The following is a 24224-nucleotide window of genomic DNA, read 5'->3' on the forward strand; positions in this document are numbered from 1 at the left end:
ATAGCATCCTCAGTTTAGCGGTAGTGAGGGGGGCCTGCCAGGCAAACATTCTGTATCCAGCAAAAATTTTCTTCAATAGGGACGCGTGGGTGGCTCAGTTGGTTAAGCGTCTGCCTTCAGCTCAGGTCATGATCCCAAAAAATAAAGGTGAAATAAAGACATTCTCAGACAAGAGCTGAGAGAATCTGCCAGCCTGATATCATAAGAAATGCTAAAAGAAATTCTAAAAAGACTATTGGCTTTTAAAATAAAAATAACAAATACTGTGTTTATAGCAAATGAAGAAGTTAAATATAAGGCAACAAGAGTATGGTGGGTGGGAGGGGGGTACATAGCATCAGACTGTCCTACAATCGCGAGTTGTTCCTGAAATAGCGTGTGGAAATAGACCAAAACTTACAGATTCATATTACAATCTCTAGAGAAGCCATTAATAAATGGTCACATGAAAAGAGGTACAGCTAAAAATTCAATACAAGAGAAAAAAATAGAATAAAAGGGAAAAAAGTGATTTATCCAAAAGAAGGCAGGAAAGGAGGAACAGGGAAACAAATGACAAAATGGGAAACGTAACACCAGCTGTGTAAATAGATGACATCAAGTGTCAGTTTTCTTATTTCTAGCATTTACATGTTTTACGGACTCCATAGAGCATAGTGCTTTTCTACGAATGCTATCATGCTTGTATGACCTGTGACAGTTTTACAGTTTTTACCATCTTAGTGCCTTTTTTTCCTTTTTGTATTGGCTAGACCCTCCAGTGTGACGTGGAATAGTACTGGTAAGAGTGGACATCCGGGCCTTATTCTTAAAGCATGGCTCTGATTCAAGAGTAAGAACCAAAATGGTGGTGGGGGATGTGGCACAACTGGAATTTGATGCATTTCTGATGGGAGTATCAATGGTATGGCTGCTTTAAAGGGTTGTTCTCTGTTTTCAAATAAATTAAACATGCATCTCCCCTGTGACTCAGCAATTGCCTTCTTAGGTATTTACCCAAGAAAAATTAAAAAACGTCCTTACAGAAAAACTCATGCAATATGCCTTATTCATAATAGCCAAAACTGGAAACAACCCTCAACATGAGAATGGGCAGAGTAAGATAGTTCTACAGTGGAATACCATACAGCAATAAAGAAGAATTAGCCACCAAATAATGTAGATTAATTTCAGAAGCATTGTTAAATGAAAGAAACTAGACACAATAGAGGATATGAAGTCCAAGGACAATCCAAACTAATCTGTGAAGTAGAAGTCCCAAATGGTTTGCCTGGGATGGGTACAAGAGTGAAGTGGAAATGGGCATGAGGGAACTTTCTGGGGTTATGGAAGCATTCTATATCTGGTTTGGGACCATGGTTCAATAGTTACAAGAGATTATGAAGTGTCAAAACTCATTGAACTGAAAATCTATACTCTGCATTTTATTGTACGATAATTATATTACAATAAAATGTTAATTTTTTAAATATTTTTAAAGCCCTGTGTTATAGGTACTGAAGTTATTCCCAGTTTCCAAATGAGAGAACTGAGGCAGAGCGAGATCTGTTGACTTGCCTAGTGATTCGCAGTTCGTTGCAAAAGCAGGGTGGTCTGGGTGGTCTGGCTGAACAGTCCGCATTCTTGCTCCCTGTGCTCCTCCCGCACCCTGGCCCAGCTGTTCATTCCCTGTCATGGACTTTATTCTTCAGATAAGGTCATATAAGTTCCAAACCCCAAGGTTAATAATTGTACAAGGCTAGTCACTGCAGCACTGCTGGTGAGTGGGGGTCTGGCTATATTTATAGTGCAGTCACTCAGTATAATATGATAAAGGGAAAGAGCCAGCTTGAGAAAACCTTGTATATTTCTGTTGGACGATCTCCTAGGTAGAGGGTAGAGTGAAACGAGTCAGAGATACGGACTGTCTGCCACTCTGTGTGTCAGAAATAAATGAAGGGGCGGGGGGACACCGTGTATACCTGCGCTTGTGTAAACCTAGAGCATTTCTGAAAGGAGACCTGAGGAGCTAGTTAGGTTAGTTTCCAGGGAGAGGAATTGAAGATCTGGGCGGAAGGGACATTCCAGCAGGCACCTGTTCTGTACATCTTGGGTAATGAAGCATAGGAGTCTATAGTACCTATTCAGGAAATGAATGAGTACAATTCCAATTTGGAAATGACTGAAATAGCTCATCGCACACACAGTGGCCTGAGCTGACAGAAGCCGGCCCCCGACTCCTCCCACTGTCCCTCTCTCTCACGTCAGTCAAAACCCTGTGGCTTTTGTGTGTCAACCTCAGAGTTGAGCCTACCCTATCTCTCTCCGGAATCATTTCCCCTCCTTATTTGCTTCCCTTCCTTGTTTGCCTTGTCTGCCCATTTCCCTCCATCTGCCCATGCTCTCACTCCTTGGTGTTTCCCAGGGTTTGCCTACATAGCCACACCCACTTCCACTCTGCAAGATCCTTAAGAACAGAGAGCTGTCTTACTCCTCCGTGGCTTATTAAGGCCCTGGCATCTGACAGAGGCACCCCAAAGGTCTGTTGCCTGCTTCCAGAATTCGCCTCTAACACAGGTCTGATAACACCATCCCTTCCCCTTCAGTAGCTCCCCTTGACTTTTGCTGCCTTTCCCAAAACACCATCTGTGAGTGACTTGAGATGGTGCACAGATGAACGTTTTAAATTTATATCAAGTGTCTTATTGTCTGTTAGGCAAAATAAAACTAGTCCATCAAATCTGTGGGTTTTTAATTTTACCGATCTTATTGCTTAGACAAGGCTAAGTTAAGAAATAGGAGAGGGGGTGCCTGGGTGGCTCAGTTGGTTAAGCGACTGCCTTCGGCTCAGGTCATGATCCTGGAGTCCCGGGATCGAGTCCCACATCGGGCTCCCTGCTCAGCAGGGAGTCTGCTTCTCCCTCTGACCCTCTTCCCTCTCGTGCTCTCTATCTCTCATTCTCTCTCTCAAATAAATAAATAAAATCTTTAAAAAAAGAAATAGAGTGATTTTTTTTACAGTATTCAGTAGTAAGTAAGACAGATGGGACACAGATAGGGCAGAAATGGTGATGGTGGTAGAGCTCTGGCCTTGGGGGAGCCGCTAACTTACAGGAAACGGGACCTCACACAGAGTAGATGCTCATCCGTGTTAAGAGTGCAGTGGCCTGCTGACCTTCACCAGCTGTCTGTCCCCACCCTGCCCAGAGCTTTTTCTGTGGTTACTGAACTGCACTCACCACCCCACCCTGCCCACTCTAACCGTGTAGAGCCACTGGGATTCTCCTTGTACATTCACAGTTTTGTGCTTTTGTTCCTGCTGTTTATCATAGACTGTGACCCCCCTCCTCCCTTGGGTCCTATCCCTATCAGCCGGGCAAACTCCCTCCTTAACTTCTGGGTTTCTTCTCTGAAGTCCTCCCCGGTGTATTAGTTTCTCGTTGCTGCTCCAACAAGTCACAGCAAACTTAGTGGCTTACAAGAACACAGGTTTATCATTTTATCATTCTGGAAGTCAGAAGTCTGAAGTCCAGTTCGCTGGCTTAAAGTCGAGGTGTTGGCAGAACTGCTTCCTTCCAGAGCCTCTGAGGGGAGAATCTGTTTCTAGTGGCTGCCTTGGCTTGTCATCCTTTCATTTGTCTTCAGGACACATTGTTCTGGTCTTCACTTCCATCTTCGTATCACCTTCTTCCCTGGCTCCAACTCTTCCATCTCTTATAAGGGCCCTTGTGATTTCACTGGGCCCATCTGGATCATCCAGGATCTTCACCCCATCACAAGATTCTTAACCTAATCACATCTGCAAAGTCCCTTTTGCCCTAGAAGGCAACATAATCACAGGTTCTAGGATTGGGGTGTGGACATTCTGTTGGGGCAGGAGCATGATTCAGCCTCCCACACTTGGCACCACCACTTTCCTAGGTACTTAGACTTGGCTTTCCCTCGGGGCTCCCACAACTCTTTCCGTCCTTCAGGAGCTCACTGAGTATCTGCCTTTTGTCTGTTCACCCGACCAGTCCTCCCACTGTGAGCCGCCTGGGGGCACAGACGGAGTTAGACTCCTGTTGCTTGTGGCCCCGTTCCTGCCGTGCAGTAGAAGGCCGCGTGTTTGAGGGAGTAGACCGCCCAATGCAAGACGGCCCTGCAGAGTTGTGGCTCCAAGGATGGTCTGGGACCTGGCCAAGGATCCTAGCTGCGACACTCACTGGCCCTGTCCCCTCCGTGTCTTGTCTGCAAAATGGCAATGAAGAGTCAAACCCAACCCAGAGACTCACAGTAAGGACTAAAATGATCATAAAAGTATGAGAATAGCTGACAATAAGGAACACTTTGTCAGGGCGGCTAGCTAGCTTCATCATTGTTGTTGATTTTATTGTTTATGGTGTGAAAGGTTTTATATTACTAGAAGTTATTCTTGACAAACTTAGGAAAAGGGGAGCTAAACTGTTATTAAGTTTAGTTATCTTTATGTTTAAAGTAGTTTTCCTTGATTTTAAGTATTTTTTCCAAAGTTGTTAAAATGACAAAAGCGTCAAAAGTCCTAAAAGATTTGCTTAGGGTGACCATGAACCTGTGGAGCAATCCATCCGTTGTGCGGGGGCTGCCAAGAAGGAAGTGCCATGTGGCGCCATCGTTAACCCTTAGACCTGGTTAACCTAAGAGATGCTCATGTTTGAAGGAAGGGATAAAGATAGGCCTGACTGTGGAGCCCACAGAAGCAGCTGAATTTATGGAGATTCCAAGCCTTCTAGCTCTTTAAACCTACTCTAACAGAAGGCACACGTGCCCTTATATCCAGTTAATTCTCCCTGAGCATCTCAGTTCCTGGCACTATCCTAAACTCTTCTGAAGAGCCCTGGGTCTGTCCTCTGGAGGAATGACTAGATCTCATGTACTTGTGGTCTTATGTCTTACTCTTGGCGCATCCAATGGCATTTCTGTCCCTATATATCACCTAGACATGCAAGCATTGTTTGAGTGAGATTTAGAGTTGGCTAGAAGTTATGGCCCTTCATTAATTTTAAAATATGTTGAGTTGTTTATCCTTAAAAGGCACCACATAGCATCGTAGGGATGACAGTATCCCCTATGCCATTCCAAGAAAAGGGCTCGCAGTCAAGTGAGGTGCTGGAATGTGGTGGCAGGGCACACCCGTGTTCGGAGAGAGCTAACCAAGTCTACTACAGTTAAAGAAAAGACACTTTTAAAACATGTCGTGGCAAGTATTTTCATTGGGAACACGTATTCTGACCGAGGATCATGACTACTTGGTGTGCATGGAAGTCATATTTTTAGAATGTCGTGAAAAATGGAGAAGTATATGAAAGGCATTCTAGCTTTAGGAAATAATGCTGGTGGGGATTTTAGATTAAAGAGGTAATAAGATCTGCCTAGCAGAGTGAAGAGAGATGGTTTAGTAGTGAAAAATAAGGTTATCAGACAAGTAAATGGCAGGCTGGAAAATAAAAATGTATCATTTGGATGGCAGGAAGCCATTGCCTGTTTCTCAAAAAGCGAGATATTGAAGTTATCATACCCTCCACATCATTTAACTGGAACGCTAAAGGAGCGACCCTGGAGCTCAAGTGACGATGGGAGGGACAAACTGTAGTAGTCCTGCTCAAAGATTAGGGTCCAATTTATGAATTTATTTCAGGGGTTGAGGTTCAAGTGTAGATCAAATATAAAATGAAGAACCAGACAGTTCTACAAAACTGGATGCAAGTAACAAAGGACAAAGAATAGTTGCAGACCAGCCTCTGTTCTGTGGAAGGCAGGCATAATGTTCTGATTGAGAATGTGGCGTTTGGGACTATTGTTGGGGGATGTGGAAAAGCCCTGTCTTCACCACGGTAAGTGTGAGATGGTGACGAAGTATCCGGATTGTATGTATAGTTCAGGTAAAGTCGATCAGATTTACAAAAGTGCTGTCCTCAACAGATATGAATGTGAGTCTTGGTTAAGGGATTCATCCAGGTGAGTCATGCAGGAGACCTTCTGACCCAGGGCTCCATAGGGGTCACCTGGGCAACACCCCCTCCTGTGTCTGGCCCTAAGTCCAGGTGTTACCACTATGTAGACTAACCAAAGAAAACACTGAAAAGGAGGATTTAGTACTTACAGGTGTAATAAGGCAAGATTTCAGGCTCTCAAAAATCAACAGAGATGTTCATTGCAATAAAGAGGCATTTGTGGGGCTCAGGGGAAGTGAGGCAAGGGAGGTGCAGTCATCTCCCCATAGCCACTTGAGCTGGGGCCTTGGGTGGGGATGAGCTCCTGACTCAGCACATGAGCCAGCAGCCATGAGAGCCCATAAAGGGCCACAGCTTCTTCCTGAACAGAATTCCAGAGGTCTGAGTGATGGAGGGACATGGTGATTGTTCGCTGCAGCTGCCCAGTATTGCCTCTTGCCCTTTGGCTAGCAGAGAGCTAAGAGCTGGTGGCTGGGCAGGAGTGGGCAGGAAGGACTCCCCGTGCTTGTTGAACCACATCCCTCACATCCAAGAGGACACTCACCTGGCTGCAGTTGAAGAGTTAGGGTCACCTGTAATTTCAACTTTACCTGCCCTTCGGAAGCACTTCTCACTTCATGCTTTGGGAAGTGCTTGGCCAAGATGCCCTGGCACTGTTAAAGTAATGGAAAGCAGAGTAATCGATGGGAACATGGGAAAATGTTTTGTCAGAAATCTAAGGTAGCTTGGAGAAGGTAGATGAAGATACCCCAGTTACAGAGGAAGAAGGACAGCAAGGTCGCTGCCTTCATGGAGCTTACGTTTTCCCTGGTTAGACAGGTAAATTAAAAGACACACACACACAAATAAGCCAATCAGACATTGTGTACCGATATGGTAGTAGGCGTCCTGAAGCCAAAACAGGACGGTGTGCAATTTGCAGAGTTGAGTTGGAGTGGGAAGCCACCTGGTTTGGGTGCACTGCACAGGTTTCTGTGGTCATTGGCGATTGAACTAGGACCAAAAGAATGAGGAGCATCTAGCTGTGGGTGAGCCAGGGGAAGAGCATTCAAGGACAAGGGACAGTCGGCATAAAGGCAGAAGGAGGAACAGTTGGGAGGATTTGAGACTGGGAGCGGAAGACCTTGGATGACCGTGGTGGCCCGGACAGGACGTGCTGGGTCACGGTCGGGCAACACGATGGAAGAGACCTCTCTGACTCTGCTGATGTCGGGAGAGCAGAGACCACAGCCAGGGTGAATGGTAGGGTGTTGGGAGGGCTGTGACTGGAGAACACGTTGGGGGCCTGAGGGCTTACGTTTTCTGTTGTCTCTGCGAAGGCGGAACCAAGCTGCTGCCCTGAAAAGGGAGGGTGGGAGGAAGTGGAGGGGGCTGGAAAGAAGTCATAGGAAGAACTATTAGTAGTAATTAGGAGTACTGCTGTGCGGAACAGGAGGCCTCAGAGGTGTCCCAGCTTAAAAAGGACAATCTTCCCACTGGTCCACGCAGCTTTGTGGCTTTCCTTCAGCAAGGCAGCCATCGCACCGCTAGAGGAGAAGCAGGTGCACAGGCACGTGGGGCCTTTCTGGGTGGTCAAGACGGAAGGACAGACAAGATTCTTAAGGAACTGGCAGTATGGGCGAGTGACGCCGGCATAAAGGACAAGAAGCCCACAGCCGTGGACCCAAGAAGACCCAAGTAGAGAGCTTTGGGCTCACCAGATACCAGTGTAGACAAGGAGGTGTGCTGAGAGTGACGATGGCAGGGGAGCTGGAAGGATGGTCTCCGGTCAGAGAGGAGGTTGGCTTTAACCTTTAAGACGCTTACATTGCATTATGGCTGCCATTTTGTGTGTCTTTCTCCTGTCTGAGTAATGAATCTGTGTGTTCATTAAAGGAGAAATGGTTGGCAGGTAGCTGGAACTTCAGTGAATTCTGATCCTGAAATGAAACATTTCCTTTTAATTGTTGCATATACCTTTCTCAGCTTTTTGTCTTCTTGAAGCATATTTCTTCTCCTGCTCTTTGAGCAGCCAAAATGGGTGTGTTGGATGCATTGACTCTGCTAATAGGCCTCTATTGGACGCCTGTTGTCACTCTTAAATGTAACACCACAGCCATAATTGATGGAGAGTCGAGTTGTAAGCTTTTAGGACTAATTGCAAAGTCTAAACTAAAACATTTCCTGGAGCTGCCTTTAAATACTAATAATAATACCTTGTATAGGTTTAGTGCTTTACAATTTACAAAGCACTTCTGCATACATCATTTAATCCTTACAATAAACAAGGCTTTTTGAATGCTTAGATCTTTCCTAAGTGAGAAATCATGTTGCACATCCTGATTTAATCCTGGTGGGTTGCCAGAAGTTCTTGATACAATAACCATTTATCGAGCACCTTCTATGCATAAAGCACTTTACTAAGGATAAGGATACCAAGGGGTAAATTTCTAGTAAATAAATATCCAGTAAATGGTACCTATCCAATAAATGTGATCTTGCTTCCCAGCCCATTTTCCCTTCTTCATCACAGTCACTATTTCAGAGGCTGCTTGCTAAACCATAAATTGATATAAATATTGCTGGGAATTCATTGTATCAGAGTTTAAGTTTTTACAACTAAGGATTCTGATACATATCTAATAAGCTCAGTGATTCTTCAGAAAGTCGTTCTATGGATTTCAGCTTGCACCTTCTTGAAGAACTTGCACAATTAGTTGAATCTCAAAAAATACTTCAGACATCCAGCATATTTGAAAATGCCTAGCCATTGCGTTCATGTCCTGATTAAGATGATTAGGGTATGATTCCAAGAGTAGAACTCGGCCCTCGGGCCCCGGAAGACTTGTTACCGAGTACAAAAGAAGGCATAATCCTCTCTGGATTCTGCCGGCGGCTTGGGATGCCTGGAGGAGCCTGGAGGAGCCTGGAGGACAGAGGACTTCCCAGGAGGGAGCTCTGTGCATGAGGTGGGGGTGGAAGATGACACTGGAGCCGAGCCCAGCCCCAGGACTTGGAACCTGTGTCCAGGAGCCACTTGGTTCCAGGCACGTGCTCTGGGCCCCCGCGGCTCCTCACACATTCTCCAAAAAGTAGAAGACCCCCAAATGGTAGGAACCTTCAAAGGCCCCTGGGCAGAGCAGTCCCTCAGAGTAAGCGAGGTGACCTGCACACCATCATTCCTTCCCCTGTCGAGGGCACGATCAGGCCCGAAGGGCTGATGTGGCCTGTCAGGTCAGCCAAGAGGCTGTTCTGGTTCCGAGACTCAGAAGTGGTCACTGGGGGCATCACTGCTCCGACCATCTTCCTGCTCCTGGTTTGGCGTCTTAATTTTATTAACTCTAGTGTTACATTACGTCTTATTCAGCTACTTCCATGGTCGTTTGGTTTGGGAATGAGGGAGGACAAACCCCACTGGCCCAGTACCTTTTCCTGATGCACCTGTTGCCTGGACACACAGGGCTTTTGTAAGTTTCATAAGTTTTCCCATGATACCATCTTTTTAAGTAACCGCTTCGGTGTACAAGGAGGCTGATGTCTGGATTGCCAAGTTATCTCTTGGTTCTTTCGATATGAGCTTAGGCGATCACAAACCAGAGTCTTCTGGGCAAATGTGCCTAATGCTTTATTTTGACCCAGAATATGCAGCCAGCATCTGAGCGTCCCATAAATACTCCAGAGAGGACCACAATTAGGAAATAGGGTGGAGCGGGAGTTTGAGCATTAAGTCTAAGTGATGTTTCCAACTGGGGCTGGCATCGTGCTTTAAATAACTGTGTTCTGATCATTTAGGTCTCTCTTTATAGGGCATCTTTTATGACCAAGACTGTCCAGTACCAAAATGAGCTACATAAATTCCTAATCTGGGATACAGCTGGACAAGAACGAGTAAGTCGCCCTTTAATTTACTGTGTGTTTTTCTGAGGCCCACATTAAAGCTCCAACCCCACTGTCAATGTCCCTGTCATCTCAACATTACTCACTTCTCTTCCGTGCACCAGAGACACACTTATTTCCATTTGCGTAGGCCAGCCTTTTTCTTTTCAATTAGAGCCACAAAGTCCACTGATAGAGAAAGTGATAATGAGCACTGAGGGCATTTTTATACTTTTTAGTGTCTTAAAGTAAATGCTGACTAACAGGCCTGATAAAATCCCACTCAGAGCATTGTGTGTAATTTGGGGCTTCATCCTCTAGCAAAGATATAAAAGAATTAGTGGTAGAAAGGGAGAGTTAAGCACATCTCATTTACAGCTGCCTTTTAAAAGCTCTTAAAGAGGGAACTTTACAGCACATAAAGTTTGAGATTTAAGTGAAATGGATGAGCTAACACAGAGCCAAGCAATAGGTACTTAATAAATGCCTGATGATAAAATTGTCCAAGATGGTTATCTGCTTAAGGAAGAGCCCGAACCAGAGGTGGGGCCTGGGCCGTGGCCTCCCAGTGCACAGTGGGATTGGTGAGGCCCACCCGCATCAGACAAGGGGTGGGGAGGCAGGGCAGGGAACAGACACTTCCTGCTGCCTCATTTTCCCTCTGGGCCCAACGTCTGATTTCCCTATCGAGGTGTGCCTGGCAGCCACCCCATTATTCAGCTGCTGTTTAATTTTGTTCTCAAACAGTACTATCAAAACAGAACATCTGATGGATGCACGGTGCTATCGTAAGCTCTTAAAGGTATACCAGAAGTAATCAGGAGAAATAGTCTGTCATCACGGTCTTATCTAAGACAGCATAGATACTGTGTATGGTATAAAACCTGACAAGAATCATCACAGACAAATGGGGGAAGACAAAACAAGCCATTACTGTTGTCCTAGACGTAGACACCATACATTTGTACAGATTTAACATCTTAAGTTTGCTCTGTTTGGTTTCTTCTGTTTGTTTGGTTGGTTTTTTTTAACACCGGATGTCATGCTCTGCGCCCAATTATTCATCTGAGATACATCTGCTTAATCTCCCATCCCGCACTCCTCCTACTTTGTTTGTGCATCTAGAATGGAGTATTTAGGACAGCTAGACCTTTGCTAACCATCACTCTTCCATCCTTCACAAGTGTTGCTTCCCGTAGTCTCCATGAATATATCTATAGACACAGCCCTGGTGTCTGTCCTATTAGCCAAGAACGCCTGCAGCTCTTCATACCAGTAATATATGTACCTTTCACTGAATCCCAAGTTTCAATTACCCCCTCCCATATATTTGATGATACAGCAAAACCCTCATCATAAAGAATCATGCTATAATATAGACTCCATTATACTTTGAATCAGAGCCTGTCCTAGTATACATGGTGATATAGAGCATCTCTTTTCTCTAGGACATAAGAAAAGAGTAACACAAGGCTTTACGCCTCTCCCTTACTGCTACCGTAATAGCAGGATTCTTTTAAGTTTTGTCATTAGCTGGTTTGCCTGCCTCTTGTTTCCCCACTTCTAATTGATTCTGCACCAGGGGTAGTTGCTCTGAGATGCAAATCGGCCTTACCCCTACCTGAAGCAGGTCACTTAGCCAGGGGCTGGCATGGGGAATGGCAGGCAGGCAGAGGTCAGGAGGACTGCCCGGTGGAACCCCGTGCTGTGGAGGCCATCAGGAGAGGTGCACCAGCTGCTGAGCACCCACTTCAGCCGGATGTTGTAGGGCAGGAGTTCACATCCAAGCTGGCCAGGTCACAGGGTTTAAGAAAAGCAAAATATCTGACAGCTAAGCACACGTCGTTTGAAATGCTGTGAGCCTCATACCAGACACATCTGGGAGCTTGTTCTGACTGCCAGTTTTCCCTGGGCAAGGCCTATAAGACCTGACTCGGCTAGACTCCATTTTCACTTCCTACCAGCTTATGTTTTTGGACCAAACTGCTTATAGTTCTCCAGCATGCCATACTGTCTCACCCTCCTAGCCATGCACTATTCCCTCTGCTCGGAATACCCTCCCCCCCAACTTCAGCCAAGAAAACTCATATACGGCCTTCAAAACTCGCCTCTGATGTCACCTCAAGGGGGCCTTTCCTAACCATCCCTGTTGTGTTCAGACAAGTCACGGCTTTGCCATTTGCCCACGTTGCTCAAATCCAAGTCTGAAGGTCACCCTTGATTCCTCCCTCCTCATCTGCCCCACACATTTGTTCTATCAGCATGCCACCCAGCTGCGTCTTCTAAATGTACATCATCACGTTCACCTCCGTCCACCTCCACTGCCAGCCCTCTGCACTCGGCCACCTGTGACTCACCAGAGGGTCCCTGTAGCCTTTTAACTGGTCCCCAACTTCCCTCTTCCCAGCCTGCCACCCTGCATCGCTTCCCCTCACAGGACCCAGAGGGATCTTCTGAAAACAAATCAGATGCTATTGTCTTCCTGCTTAATACCCTTCAATGACTTCCCACTGCTCTCATCATAGCCAAGGTCTGAACTGCGGCCTGCAAAGCCCTGCACGGCCTGCTCTGCCTTCTCAGCTCAGTTTGCCCTCCTGGCTCCTCCCTCGCCCACTGAGTTCCAGCCCACCGGCCTCCATTCAGTTCCTCCAACGCCCCAAGGTCCTTGCCTCTCTTCACGTACATTGTTTCTTCTACTGGAACTCTCTATTCCCTCTGCTCAGAGCATGGCCAGCTGGCTCCTTCCCAGCCTTTTAGTCTCAGGTTCAGTGACACACCCTCAGAGTTTTCCCTAACCCCCCTGCCCTAAGCAGGGCCCCAGTGTGTTCTCCGTCACTGCCTCCCATTCATTTCCCTCAAGACCCTCATTACAAGTTGTAATTAGATGATCTGTCTACTGAATTTGATTGACAAGAGCCAGAACCGGCGTCTCGGTCACTGTCATATTCCCACTGCCTGACAAAGCACTGATGCTCAGAGACTGGTCAAACCGGTCAGTGAATGAACTCTTCAGAGTATTTCCTTGTATCCTACACAGTCTTTGATTGCCCCGATCCATAGGATTGTCTCCTCTTTCCTTATTTGTCTGTCTCATACTAGACTGTGAGCTCCTTGCAGGCAGGAACTGTATTCATGTCTGTGCTCTCAGCCCCTGGCACACAGTATTGATGTCAGTGGATTTCTGTCAATTGCTTGCCAGCCCTACTTTTGCACAGATAAGGAAGGACAGATCCTCTACCGTTACCATGTGAGTATTGCATGCCTCAAATTATAAATTTCTGGTATTGGCATATGTATTGTCCCCTACATTAGTAAGTTCCCTACAATAGTAAGACTCATCATGGAACCAAAAGGTATTATAAAATAATTCTTTCTGATGAACTGACCCTTCAAACCTCCTCCCCTTTTGACTCTCGCATCCCTTGCTGTCTATGGTTTTGGCAGGTGGATTGTCTTTCTGATGGTCCAGTTGCAATTGATTTGCAAATTGATTTCATTAAGTCAATGAAAGTGATTTTGGAGAACTTCACAAATGTCATGCAAAGCCTGCTGGATGGTAGGGCTCTTGTTAAATGAAGGGGAAAATACTGATCAGGATGATGATATAAGTCTTTCAAAAGATAATGATTTGTGGACCAAAGAGTTGAGCAGCCTAGGAAAAACTGATGGAGTCCTCAGATATTTTTGTAAAAATTCCCTTTCTGTGACCGGATTGGAGAGTCAAGCATGAAATGAAAGATAGACATCGTATTGTGCTGGCATATAGTTTCATCAGAAGAATCACAGTCAGGTCCTCAATCAACTTCAATTCAGTGTTCATTCAGGACACTGCAATAATAAACCTAATTTTTTTCCTAACGTCAGATGAAATGCAACTTGTTCTCCTAATTTCAATTTATTTTTTCAAGAGAGTACCTTTGTCAGATCTTTTTGTCCCTATTTGCTATCCTAAACGAATTCATTCATTCCCTGATCATCCTTTACTAACAAGGACTCCCGCAGTAGCATGGAGACAGACCCAGCACCGTGCACAAATGAGCACCACAGATACCATAGATACACCATGAATGGAGCGAGAACATTTGAAATACTTGCCAAGAAAGCGTCCTAACTAAAATCTAATAGATACTTCATCCAGTCCTTAGATGGAGATATACGAATCTTCACGTGGTTTCTCCTGATGACCATTTACAGAGGCCAGAGCACGAGGATGGCACAAACTCAGTTACTGTCATGTGAACAAGGAATCGTTCTCATGTTTAAAATCAGGAAAATGGGGAGTCTGGGTGGCTCAGTTAGGCGTCTGCCCTCGGCTCAGGTCATGATCCCAGGGTCCTGGGATGGAGTCCCAAATCAGGATCCCCACTCGGTGGGGAGCCTGCCTCTCCCTCTCCCTGCCACTCATGCTTGAATGCTCTCGAGCGCACAAAAGTAAATAAATAAAATCTTTTTTTTAAAATGTTTTTAAATAAAACAAAATCAGGAAAACCCGTGGTAGCTGAGTATCCTCTAGAGCTGGGGTTGACGCTCTGGCCTCTCGGCCAAATGCAGCCTACTGCCTGTTTTCATAAAGTTTTATTGGAACACAGCCATGCTTGTTTGTTTACACATTGTCTGGAGCAACTTTCACTCTTCAGTAGTAGAGTTGGGTAGTTGTGATAGAAATCATATGACCCACAAAACCTAAAATATTTACTACGTGGCCCTTCCCAGAAAATGTTTTGCTGACCTTGATCTCTTGGAACAGAGATGTGCTGACATCCTTTGAGTCTCTTTTTTAAGCTGACACTTTCTTTCTTTACGCCGAAAGGTCATGGAAAGAGTTTCAGTATTAATAATGGCGGGGTGGCTTGTAAGGGACCAACCCTCCCAGAGGTAACAATTATACACGAACTCTGGACAAAACATTTAAAAACAGTTCTCCAAAGGCACTGCCAGATATCATCAGAGACTACAAAGGGAATTAGAGTGGGTGAGGCTCGTGGTTTTATAGCTTTTCCCCAGAGGGTGTGCGCTCGGCCGTGCCACACAGCGTAGCTAGGACGCAGGCAGAAAGCCCCAGTTTTTAGCTTATAGTATTGGACGGCAGAGTTTGATGCTGCTAGAGCAGCTGGGGGGAAGGGGGACAAATCCCAGAAAAGATGGATCCAACAAGGAAGGGAGCTCCAAAATCTGCTTATAAATTCCCTTCGGGCCTTCGCTTGACTTCCCGCTGCAAGGGGAGACATCGAGGAACCTAACAGAACAGCAGCTAGAGTGGCAGTGACACTGAGCAGAGAGTCGGCTGGGACTTCCCCTGAAACTTCAGAAGGGCCAGGCCTTATGCGGAGAGACCATGGCCCAGAATGACAAGCAGGCCCACCCTCACCATGCATAAAACCAATCTCAGGGTTATTGTCTGGGTTTTAACACTTCAGAGAAGATCATAGAAGCTGGACAGTTTACATACACTCGGAGACTTCAAGGAAAAGTAGTCTTACCAACTTAAGTACAGGTGGGGACCCTCACACAGAATGGAAACTGATCAAACAAATGGAAATGCTAAAGCTGAAGACCCTAAGACTTACGATGGAAAATCCCCTAGATGACTGGCAGAACAAATTAGCCAACCAGAAGAACAGAGAGTGGGAAATGTGAACCGTCTCAGCACCATGGGGACAGATCCCAGCAACCTGATGTGTGTAACTAGAGACCCAGAAGTTGTGAAGAAAGAGGGGAAACAATAAAAAGATACTTCGAGGGGCGCCTGGGTGGCTCAGTCGTTAAGCGTCGGCCTTCGGCTCAGGTCATGGTCCCGGGGTCCTGGGATCGAGCCCCGCATCAGGCTCCCTGCTCCGCGGGAAGCCTGCTTCTCCCTCTCCCGCTCCCCCTGCTTGTGTTCCCGCTCTCGCTTTGTCTCTCTCTGTCAAATAAATAAATAAAATTTTTAAAATAAATAAACAAGATACTTCAAGAAAATTTCCCAAATGTGGTAAAACATACCAATTCACAAATCCAAGAAGTTCTAACAAACCTGTAAGTACAAAGGAAACCACCCAGACCGCTGGAAACAGGAGCGGAAGAAGAAAACCATGACAGCAGCAGAGATAACGGGCCCGTGCTGCGCAGGGGACAGCAGTGCACGCAGTCCCCAGGCCCAAAGATAGTGGGACACAAGCCTCTTGAAAGTGCTTCAAAGCAGAAAGATGTCAATCTGCCAAAATTGGCTTTCAAACATGAAGTCCGAGGAATGACCTTTTCAGAAGAACAAAAGATGGGAGGACTCGGCAGCCGCCCCAGAAAGTTTTTCAGGCTGAAGGGAGGCACCGCCGGGCGGTCACTCGTATCCATAGGAAGAATAAGAACTGCTAGAAGTGGTAAATAGGAAAATCTGTCTTTTTTTCTTCTTATTTACTGGCTATTAATGTAAAAATTATAACACTGGATTGCATGGCTTACCGTATATGTAGATTTTAAATATTTGACAGCACAGAGGACAGCGGGGAGAGAATTAGGCTCTTGCAACATTGTGATATTTTATGTGAGGTGGTACATTTTAAATTCTAAGTAGACTGAGAAAAAACGTATGTTGTAGTTGTAAGAGCAACCACTTAAAAAAACAAGAAGATATAGCTAAAAAGCTAGTGAGCAAATTAATATATTAAAGTTGAATACTAAAAAATAGTTGATGCAAAAGGGGAGGAAAGGAAAAACAGATTTTTTTTTTTTTAATGGAGCAAATATAAAACAAACAGCAAAATGTTTGACCTTATAACCAGCACATAGTTGAGCCTGGTTTTTGATCCAGTCTGACAACCTCTGCCTTTTAAGTGGAATGTTCAATTCCTTTACATTTAATTACTTCCTCATATAAGAGGATTACCTTCACTATTAAAACATAGCTTGAAAATAAGGGAATGGAAAAGGATATCCTATGCAAATCATAAGCAAACGGAAATTACTGCAGTTACATCATTATCAACAAATATCAGTAAGGTAGACTTGAGGACAAGAGTGATTATGAGGACTAAAGAAGGGGCATGATAAGATGGGCCTTAAGGAACTTTCTGTCTACTGATAGAAATATTTTACGTATTGGTAGGATGTTTACATGGATGTACATACACATTAGTCATTTTATCAAAACTTAAGATCTAACTTAACCAACTGAGCCACCCAGGTGCTGCAAGATCTTTTATCTAACTTAAGATCTTTGCATTTCTCCACATGAATTTTACCTTACAAATTTAAATGCTAAAGAAAAACAGAAACCCAGCAACCCTGTAAAGGATGTTGCCAGTATAATATATCAAAATGAAAGCTAAAAATTATATATCTGATAAGGGGTTAATACCCAAAATAAATAAAGAACTTATACAACTCAGTACCCAGAAAGCAACAACAACAAATCTGATTTTTAAATGGGCAGAGGAACTGAATAGACATTTTTCCAAGGAAGACATACAGATGGTTAACAGACACATGGAAAGATCCTCAACATCACCAATCACTAGGAAAACACAAATCAAAACCACAAAGATATATTACCTCACACCTGTCAGAATGTCAAGTTTCAAAAAGACAGAGGGGCACCTGGGCGGCTCAGTCAGTTAGGCATCTGACTCTTGATCTCAGCTCAGGGCTTGATCTCAGGGCCATGAGTTCAAGACCTGCACTGGGCTCCACCCTGGGTGTGGAGCCTACTTAAAAAACAAACAAACAAAAAGACAAGAAACAACAAGTGTTAGCAAGGATGCAGAGAAAAAGGAACCCTCTTGCACTGTTGGTGGGAATGTAAATTGGTGCCCCTACTGTGGAAAACAGTATGGAAGTTCCTCAGGAAATTAAAAATAGAACTACCACATGATCTAGTAATTCCACTGCTGGGTATTTACCCAGAGAAAATGAAACACTAATTCAAAAAGATAGATGCATCCTTGTTTATTGCAGCATTATTTACAATAGCCAAGAATATGGAAGCAGCCCAAGTGTCCATTGAACAATGAATGGATAAACAGGTGTGCTGTGTGTGTGTGTGTGTGTGTGTATAAAAGGGAGTATTTCTCAGCCTTAAAAAAAAAATCTTGCCATCTGCAACAGCATGGATGGAGCTAGAGGGTATAATGCTAAGTGAAATAAGTCAGAGAAAGGCAAATACCATATGATTTCACTCATATACGGAATCAAAAAAACAAACAAGCTATGGGTCTGCATAGCTACAGAGAACAAAGTGGTGGTTGCTGGAAGGAAGGGGTTGAGGAGGTGGGCAAAATGGGTGAAGGGGAGTGGGGGGCACAGGCTCCCGGTATGGAATGAATCAGTCACGAGGGTGAAAGGTGCAGCACAAGAAATATAGTCAATGGTATTGTAATTGTGATGAATGGGGACAGATTGGTAGCTCTACTTATGGGGAGCACAGCACAGCATATAGACTTGTCCAATCACAGTGTTGTACCCTTGAAACTAACGTAACATTTTGTGTCCACTATATGCAAAAAGGAATGAACGAAGTGAAGGAAGGGAAGTGAAAGGAAAAGCTAATACCATCACCATTTGTGCTCTTTGCATGCTCCTGCTAACTCTCAGCCCATGAAAATCAGTCCAGAGTCTTCTCCATCTAATAATGTTTCCTATTCTGTAGTGCTTTCTTGCTTGCAGTCCTTAGTTTTGTTATTTTCTCTCTCCAACTTAACGTATTTTATTGGAAGTTACCTAGCTTTCACCCCAGTGGCAGAGATTTTTCTCACAAATAGTAGTAGGAAAGCTTCATAATGCCAGATCTGGTCTGGCATTTAGTTCCACATCACCTCATATTTAAACAGTTCTTATTTATTCACCAATTCTTGCTTACCTACAGTGTGCCAGGCATCGGGCTCCAGAGATAAAATGGTATATACTGAGCAGACATGCTCTCTTCCCTCCTGGAGTTTACAGTCATAATTTCACTTTCTTTTGCAAAATTCAAAATAACTTAAAAGTTTAGAAGCCAAAGGTTAAGCTCATTGGATAAGAAGTTGCAGAATCTATAACTGCGTATGTAAATCGTACAGTACACCAGATGCTCACCTCTGACGACAGTTCCTACGCGTACTTGGGGGTCAGCCACCAGAGCGGAGAAGCAGGGTGAGAGTACAGGGGTATCACATCAGCCATAGGGGTCAGGTTTGAAAGGCAGGGTCTAAGACAAAGATCTAGTTGGTAAATTTCTTAGCTGCAAGCATGGGCATCATATCCACTGAGCGGGTTGCCCAGGATCAGCGTCGACTGGGTAAAGAGCCTCACATTTTCCACTTTCCATCGCGTGCTCATCAGGAGAGGTGGCCTGTTGACTGAGCCCTGTGGTTATCCCCCTGCCTCGCCTTCCCATCCCTTCCCTCCCTGTCACCGGGTAGGGGTGGGGGGCGGCAGGTGGGAAGGGGCCACGCGCACAGAGTGAAATGCATGTAAATGAGAGTTCTACCCGCATTTGGGAATTGCCACGTGTGCGGATATCAAACAGGCGAGTTACAGACTCATCCAAGTAGCGAATGTAAATGTGTACTCATTTCTGTAGTACAATCAGCATTTAGATTACAGCCTTATCTTTACGGCACCCAAATGCAGCCACTTCTCTGGAGAACTATTTACAGCATTATTTTTATCTCCTTGATAGTTTGGGAAGCCAAAGTTTAAAGGACTATTGAACAAATGAATTCGGGAATTATAACACTGAGTTCAATTAAAAAGCCTTTTTAGCTGAAACAGTTGTTTATAGCAGCATATTTAATTCCTATAAAACTGTATTATAAACTATTTTCTGAGAAACGGAGTTACGTGAAGAGTTTCTTGCCCTTGGTAATTGCCGCTTCCTCTGCTCTGTGGCGCCGTGTCCTGGGCTCGGGCTTAAGACAAAGATTACTTTTTGTGCAGGGCCACTGGGCCTAAAAGTCTGGTGAGAAACATCTCTAACCCGCTTTCCCAATTTTGTTGTTTCTTCTTTCCCCTTCTCTGCAGTTTCGTGCCTTAGCGCCGATGTACTACCGAGGCTCGGCTGCGGCCATCATTGTTTACGACATCACAAAAGAAGTAAGCCTTTACATTTGCCGTAGACTGTTTTGAAAGCTCTCTCTTGGCTGCTTCGGCCTCCAGTCGCTTTCGTGTTTTGTGTTCCAGGAGACATTCTCAACGCTGAAGAACTGGGTGAAAGAACTCCGGCAGCACGGCCCGCCCAATATCGTCGTTGCTATTGCCGGGAATAAGTGTGATCTTGTCGACGTCAGGTGCGTTACGAGACCGGGAGAGGACAGTGCTGACTATGTGTTCCCTTTGTTCCTGAGCAATATCCAGTATAAGAATCTTGCTTTTATTTTATCTCTGACACTGAAAAATTCCTTTTTGTTTAGTTGGTGTCCTGAAGTTTCAAACAAAAATTAAGAGTTCAGACATTGGGGGCTGATTAGATGAAAGAAAGAGAGGCACAGGTGTGTGATTTATGTAAACATTGGTTACATCATACTTGACATTATCTGAGATGAGTGTAGCCCCCCAGTTCCCATGACATCGGGTGCTTGAATGGGAAAACATACATACTTTAAGGGAAACACATTTACTGGCAATTTCTCTGGACTACTTCCATGATTCCCAAAGCAAGGACTCGACTTTGGCGGGAAAAGAAACCCTTGCCGTTCTGTGATCGTTCCATCAGACAGATGCATTGTTAGTAGTGCTGAGTTCAGTTTTGTGCTGTGTAACCACAGCAGTGGTGCGTTTGGGAAGACCACATGTCAGGGCTTGGTCACTAGCCGTTCATGACATCCTTTGTCATCACTAATCTGGTTAATTACTGGGTAGGTGGGTAGGGTAGGGTAATTACTGGGTAGGTAGGATAAGCTCTTGATGGGTAGAATTTCTGATTTGCGATTGTTGCCTTCCAGAGAAGTCATGGAGAGAGATGCTAAGGACTATGCCGACTCCATCCATGCAATTTTTGTGGAGACCAGCGCGAAAAATGCGATAAACATAAATGAACTGTTTATAGAAATTAGTGAGTATCTCTGTGCTGTATGGGTTTTGTCTTTGCAGAGCACCTTAATACAGAGTTACACAACTGGGGAGAATTCCCTCTGCACATCGAGTCGTCTGGTCTCCACCATTGTTCTCAGTGGAACGAGGTGGGAGAACGTAGGAGTGGCGGCCAGGTCTCAAATCGTGTTCTAATTGCTGGGGAGCTGCTGCCTCCCTTCTCGAAGAGTGTTGCTACCGAGTAAACTGTGCACAGGGCCTGGAAGCTGCCACCTCTCCCTTGGTCTCTCTTTAAATGTGTTTCAGTTAGTCATCGAAAACGAACAGATCGGTAAAGGGAAATGAAATGCAGGTGTGACTCCACTGTAAGAAAACCCTCAAAAATGAAATACCAGGCGAGTAGAAAGTAAGGCCTCTCTTTCCACCCTTCCCCCTTCCTTTTCCAGAAGTGTTAACATGATGCCGCTGGATGGAAGGAGGCTGCAGCATCCCTTTGGGATCCTCTACAGATTGTATCTGTGTTTATTCATTTCATTCAAATTCATCAAAATATTTATTGAGAACGGTTCCAGGCCCAAGGGAGACCGTGGCGAGCAAGACAGGCACAGCCCCTGTCTCCTGAAACACACATTCTACTGCAGGAGCCAGGCAGTGAACGCAGAAACCATTGCGATCCCTTCGGATGATGCACAGCGATAGGAAAAACATAATGTGGGATGAGGTGAAGGAGTGTCTGTAGGTAGTCAATGAAGGCCTCTCAGAGCGGGTGATGTTGGAACTGAAATTGGGCAGAGCAGGTTATGCGGAGATCTGGGATTCACGTTACCCTGACGTGTCAGACTTCCAGGTGGAGAACAGGAGAAAGCAGACAGGGAACAGTGAACTTTCTGGGTGAGGTCAGAGGTGACTGAGGCTGGAAGTGCACTTGGCCATCGTGTAGAGGAGGGAGTGCAAAACCCAGCGCCCCACAAGGCCAGGCAGGGATGGGCCACCAGCACTGAGACATGGGAGCAGCAGAAAGCCCGCATGACCCCAACAGCTGGCACATGTGGGCCCTGCTCCAGCAGGTGGGGTCACAGTGGAATGGAGGCTCCTGGTTGCCCAATTAATTACTGGGGTTATTTTTATGCTTTTTGATGATTTTAGTTTGTTCAGAGACCTGGATTTTATGTAACATGTCATGCTGTTTAGATTTGGCCGTTCAGATATTTTCAAAGCGCTGTGCAGGCCTACCAAACCCATCTGGGGCCATAGGGGGCCACTGGCCTGTGGGCCCGCAGCCTCTCGTCCAGTCCCTTCCCTTCAGTGTTTGAAGTCATAATGTCTGTGGTCTTCCTCAACTATAAAGAACAGTCACCCAGATGCATGCTTGAAAGGCAACATGAGGCCAATCGGGAATTTTTTAGTTCAAGCTAAAATATCTTAAGTGCGTGGTGTTGTGAGTGTGCCAAAATTATCGTTTTTTTTTTTTAAGTGTTCTTTACTCCAGCGGTATTAAAAACAGGAAGGTAGTGAGTTATGCCAACAATGAAAATTGTTATATAAAACTAGCATGTACATACTCATTTTAACTGTGAAAAATAAAATAAATACATGTTGACAAAGATTAGAAAAATTTAGAGAGAAGTAAATTGAGTTTATTGTTTACTGGGTGTTGTAAAATTGCACAGTGCCTGGCATGCTTTTTATTGAAGTGTAATATACGTACAGAAGGATGCTTAGCACTATAAAACAGAAGGAATTTCCACAAACCGAGTATCCTCCTACAGTCGGCACTCAGATCGAGACCCCAGAACCCTCCCCCATGCCCTTCCAATTCTTCCCTATCCCCCACCCCCAAGGAAGCACAGTCCTGACTGCCAGCTCTTCAGATTTGTTTTGCCTGTTTTTATACTTTATATTTTCTAAAAAACAAACTCTCTGTCCCCTTTTCTGTCTGGCTGCTTTAGCTCGACATTACATGTGTTAGACTCATCCATATCATTCCATGACTCATCCTCATTACTGTAGTGTGTGTGTGGCGGGGGAGAACATCCACTGTGTCATTATCCATCCCGTTGATGGGCATGTGCGTAGTTGCTTGCAGTTCAGAGCTGGGGTAAATAGTCCTTCTGTGAGCACTCACTTCATGTCCAGTGTGCACACGTTGCGGACGCGTGTTTCTCAGGCCTGTTGATACCCAGGAGAAGATGGGTGTGCAGGTGTCTGGGAGGAGGTCTTCAAAGTGGTTACCCCAGCGGGTGCTCACACCAGTGGTACATGGAACCCCAGTCACTCTGGGTCTGCTGTGTGTGTCTTGATCTGCATTTGTGATGCACAGTTAATGAAGCTGAGCCCCTTTCTGGATATTTATTTACTTTTATGTGAAAATATCTCGATATCCTCTTTTGTGAACTTTTGCCTATTTTCCTGTAGGGCTACCTGCCTTTTTCTTAATTATGTTTATAGTTTATTTTGGATACGAGTCCATCGTTGATTATGTGTATTGGAAAGATCTGCTTTGTGGCTTGACCTCCATTTGTGAATCAACTGTTTCATAGAGCTGGGATTTTTAATCTTGATATAATCCAAATTATCCTTATTTACCCTTACGGTTAGCACTTTTAGGTTCTAGTTTAAGAGGTCATGGTCTATTCCCAGGTTATAAAGATGTTCTCCTCTGCTTGCTTCTAAGACTGTTTCAGAGATGGCACTGTAATACCAGCTGGATTTCCATGATCCATTTATTAGAAATATGTAACAACAAGAAGCTTCAGTAAAGCTTTTTAAATAAATTTGCAATTTATTCACAGCAGTATCTACAGGCATTTGAAAAGTAGTTATAGGACATTCTGGGGGACACTTTCAAGTGTAGACACCATGCTGTGTACTACCCTCCTGGCTTTGCAGGCTGCCCAACATCCTAGAGGCTCCAGGCTTGGTGACCAAGGACCTAAGAATTGGCAGCCTTGTTAGTGCCACAAGATGCATGTGTCTGTTCATTCCACGCTTTCAAAATACCTCCGTGCCCGGTACTGTGCTAAATAGATACCAGAAACAAAGATGGAGAAAAAAGAACCTTTTACCTCGAAGAGCTTAGGGTCTAATTCAAGGGACATAGCTCTGTAGGCAAGTAAGTAATGTGCTTCTGGCTCCTGGCTGATTTTAGTGTGGGAGGTATTGGAGAGAGCTAAGAAGTAGGAGGGCATCTGGAAGGCCTTTGTGCGTGGACACAACCCTTGCGTTATGGGCTGGGTAGGTGGATGGTGATTTAAGGTTTCTCCTGAAATTGACATTATGCTTCACGGAGCAGTAAAGTGAAACCTGTTCATTCTCATGCATTGTTGGTAGGAGAATAAAGTGGCACAGCCTCTTCAGAGAGCAATTTGGCAGCATCTGTCAAAATTTAAATTGCACGTCCTTCTTGCATTTGTGCTGGATAGACACTGGGAATATGGT

At 44.9% G+C, this 24224-nt stretch overlaps 1 protein-coding gene across 1 annotated transcript in view; it reads left to right on the forward strand.

Annotated features, from left to right (window-relative positions):
* Window positions 1-24224, forward strand: part of RAB22A (RAB22A, member RAS oncogene family) — a 54884-nt gene that overhangs the window by 22494 nt on the left and 8166 nt on the right. Inside the window, exons 3-6 of the mRNA XM_028089149.2 lie at window positions 9737-9818; window positions 19779-19850; window positions 19938-20044; window positions 20699-20808. Of these exons, the coding sequence (XP_027944950.1) occupies window positions 9737-9818; window positions 19779-19850; window positions 19938-20044; window positions 20699-20808 (371 nt within the window). The remainder of the gene's footprint in view (window positions 1-9736; window positions 9819-19778; window positions 19851-19937; window positions 20045-20698; window positions 20809-24224) is intronic.

This window comes from Eumetopias jubatus, unplaced genomic scaffold (assembly GCF_037043125.1).
Source record: "Eumetopias jubatus isolate StellerSeaLion01/CBP00866 unplaced genomic scaffold, mEumJub1_p1.0 scaffold_9, whole genome shotgun sequence".
NCBI classification, from domain to species: Eukaryota; Metazoa; Chordata; class Mammalia; order Carnivora; family Otariidae; genus Eumetopias; species Eumetopias jubatus.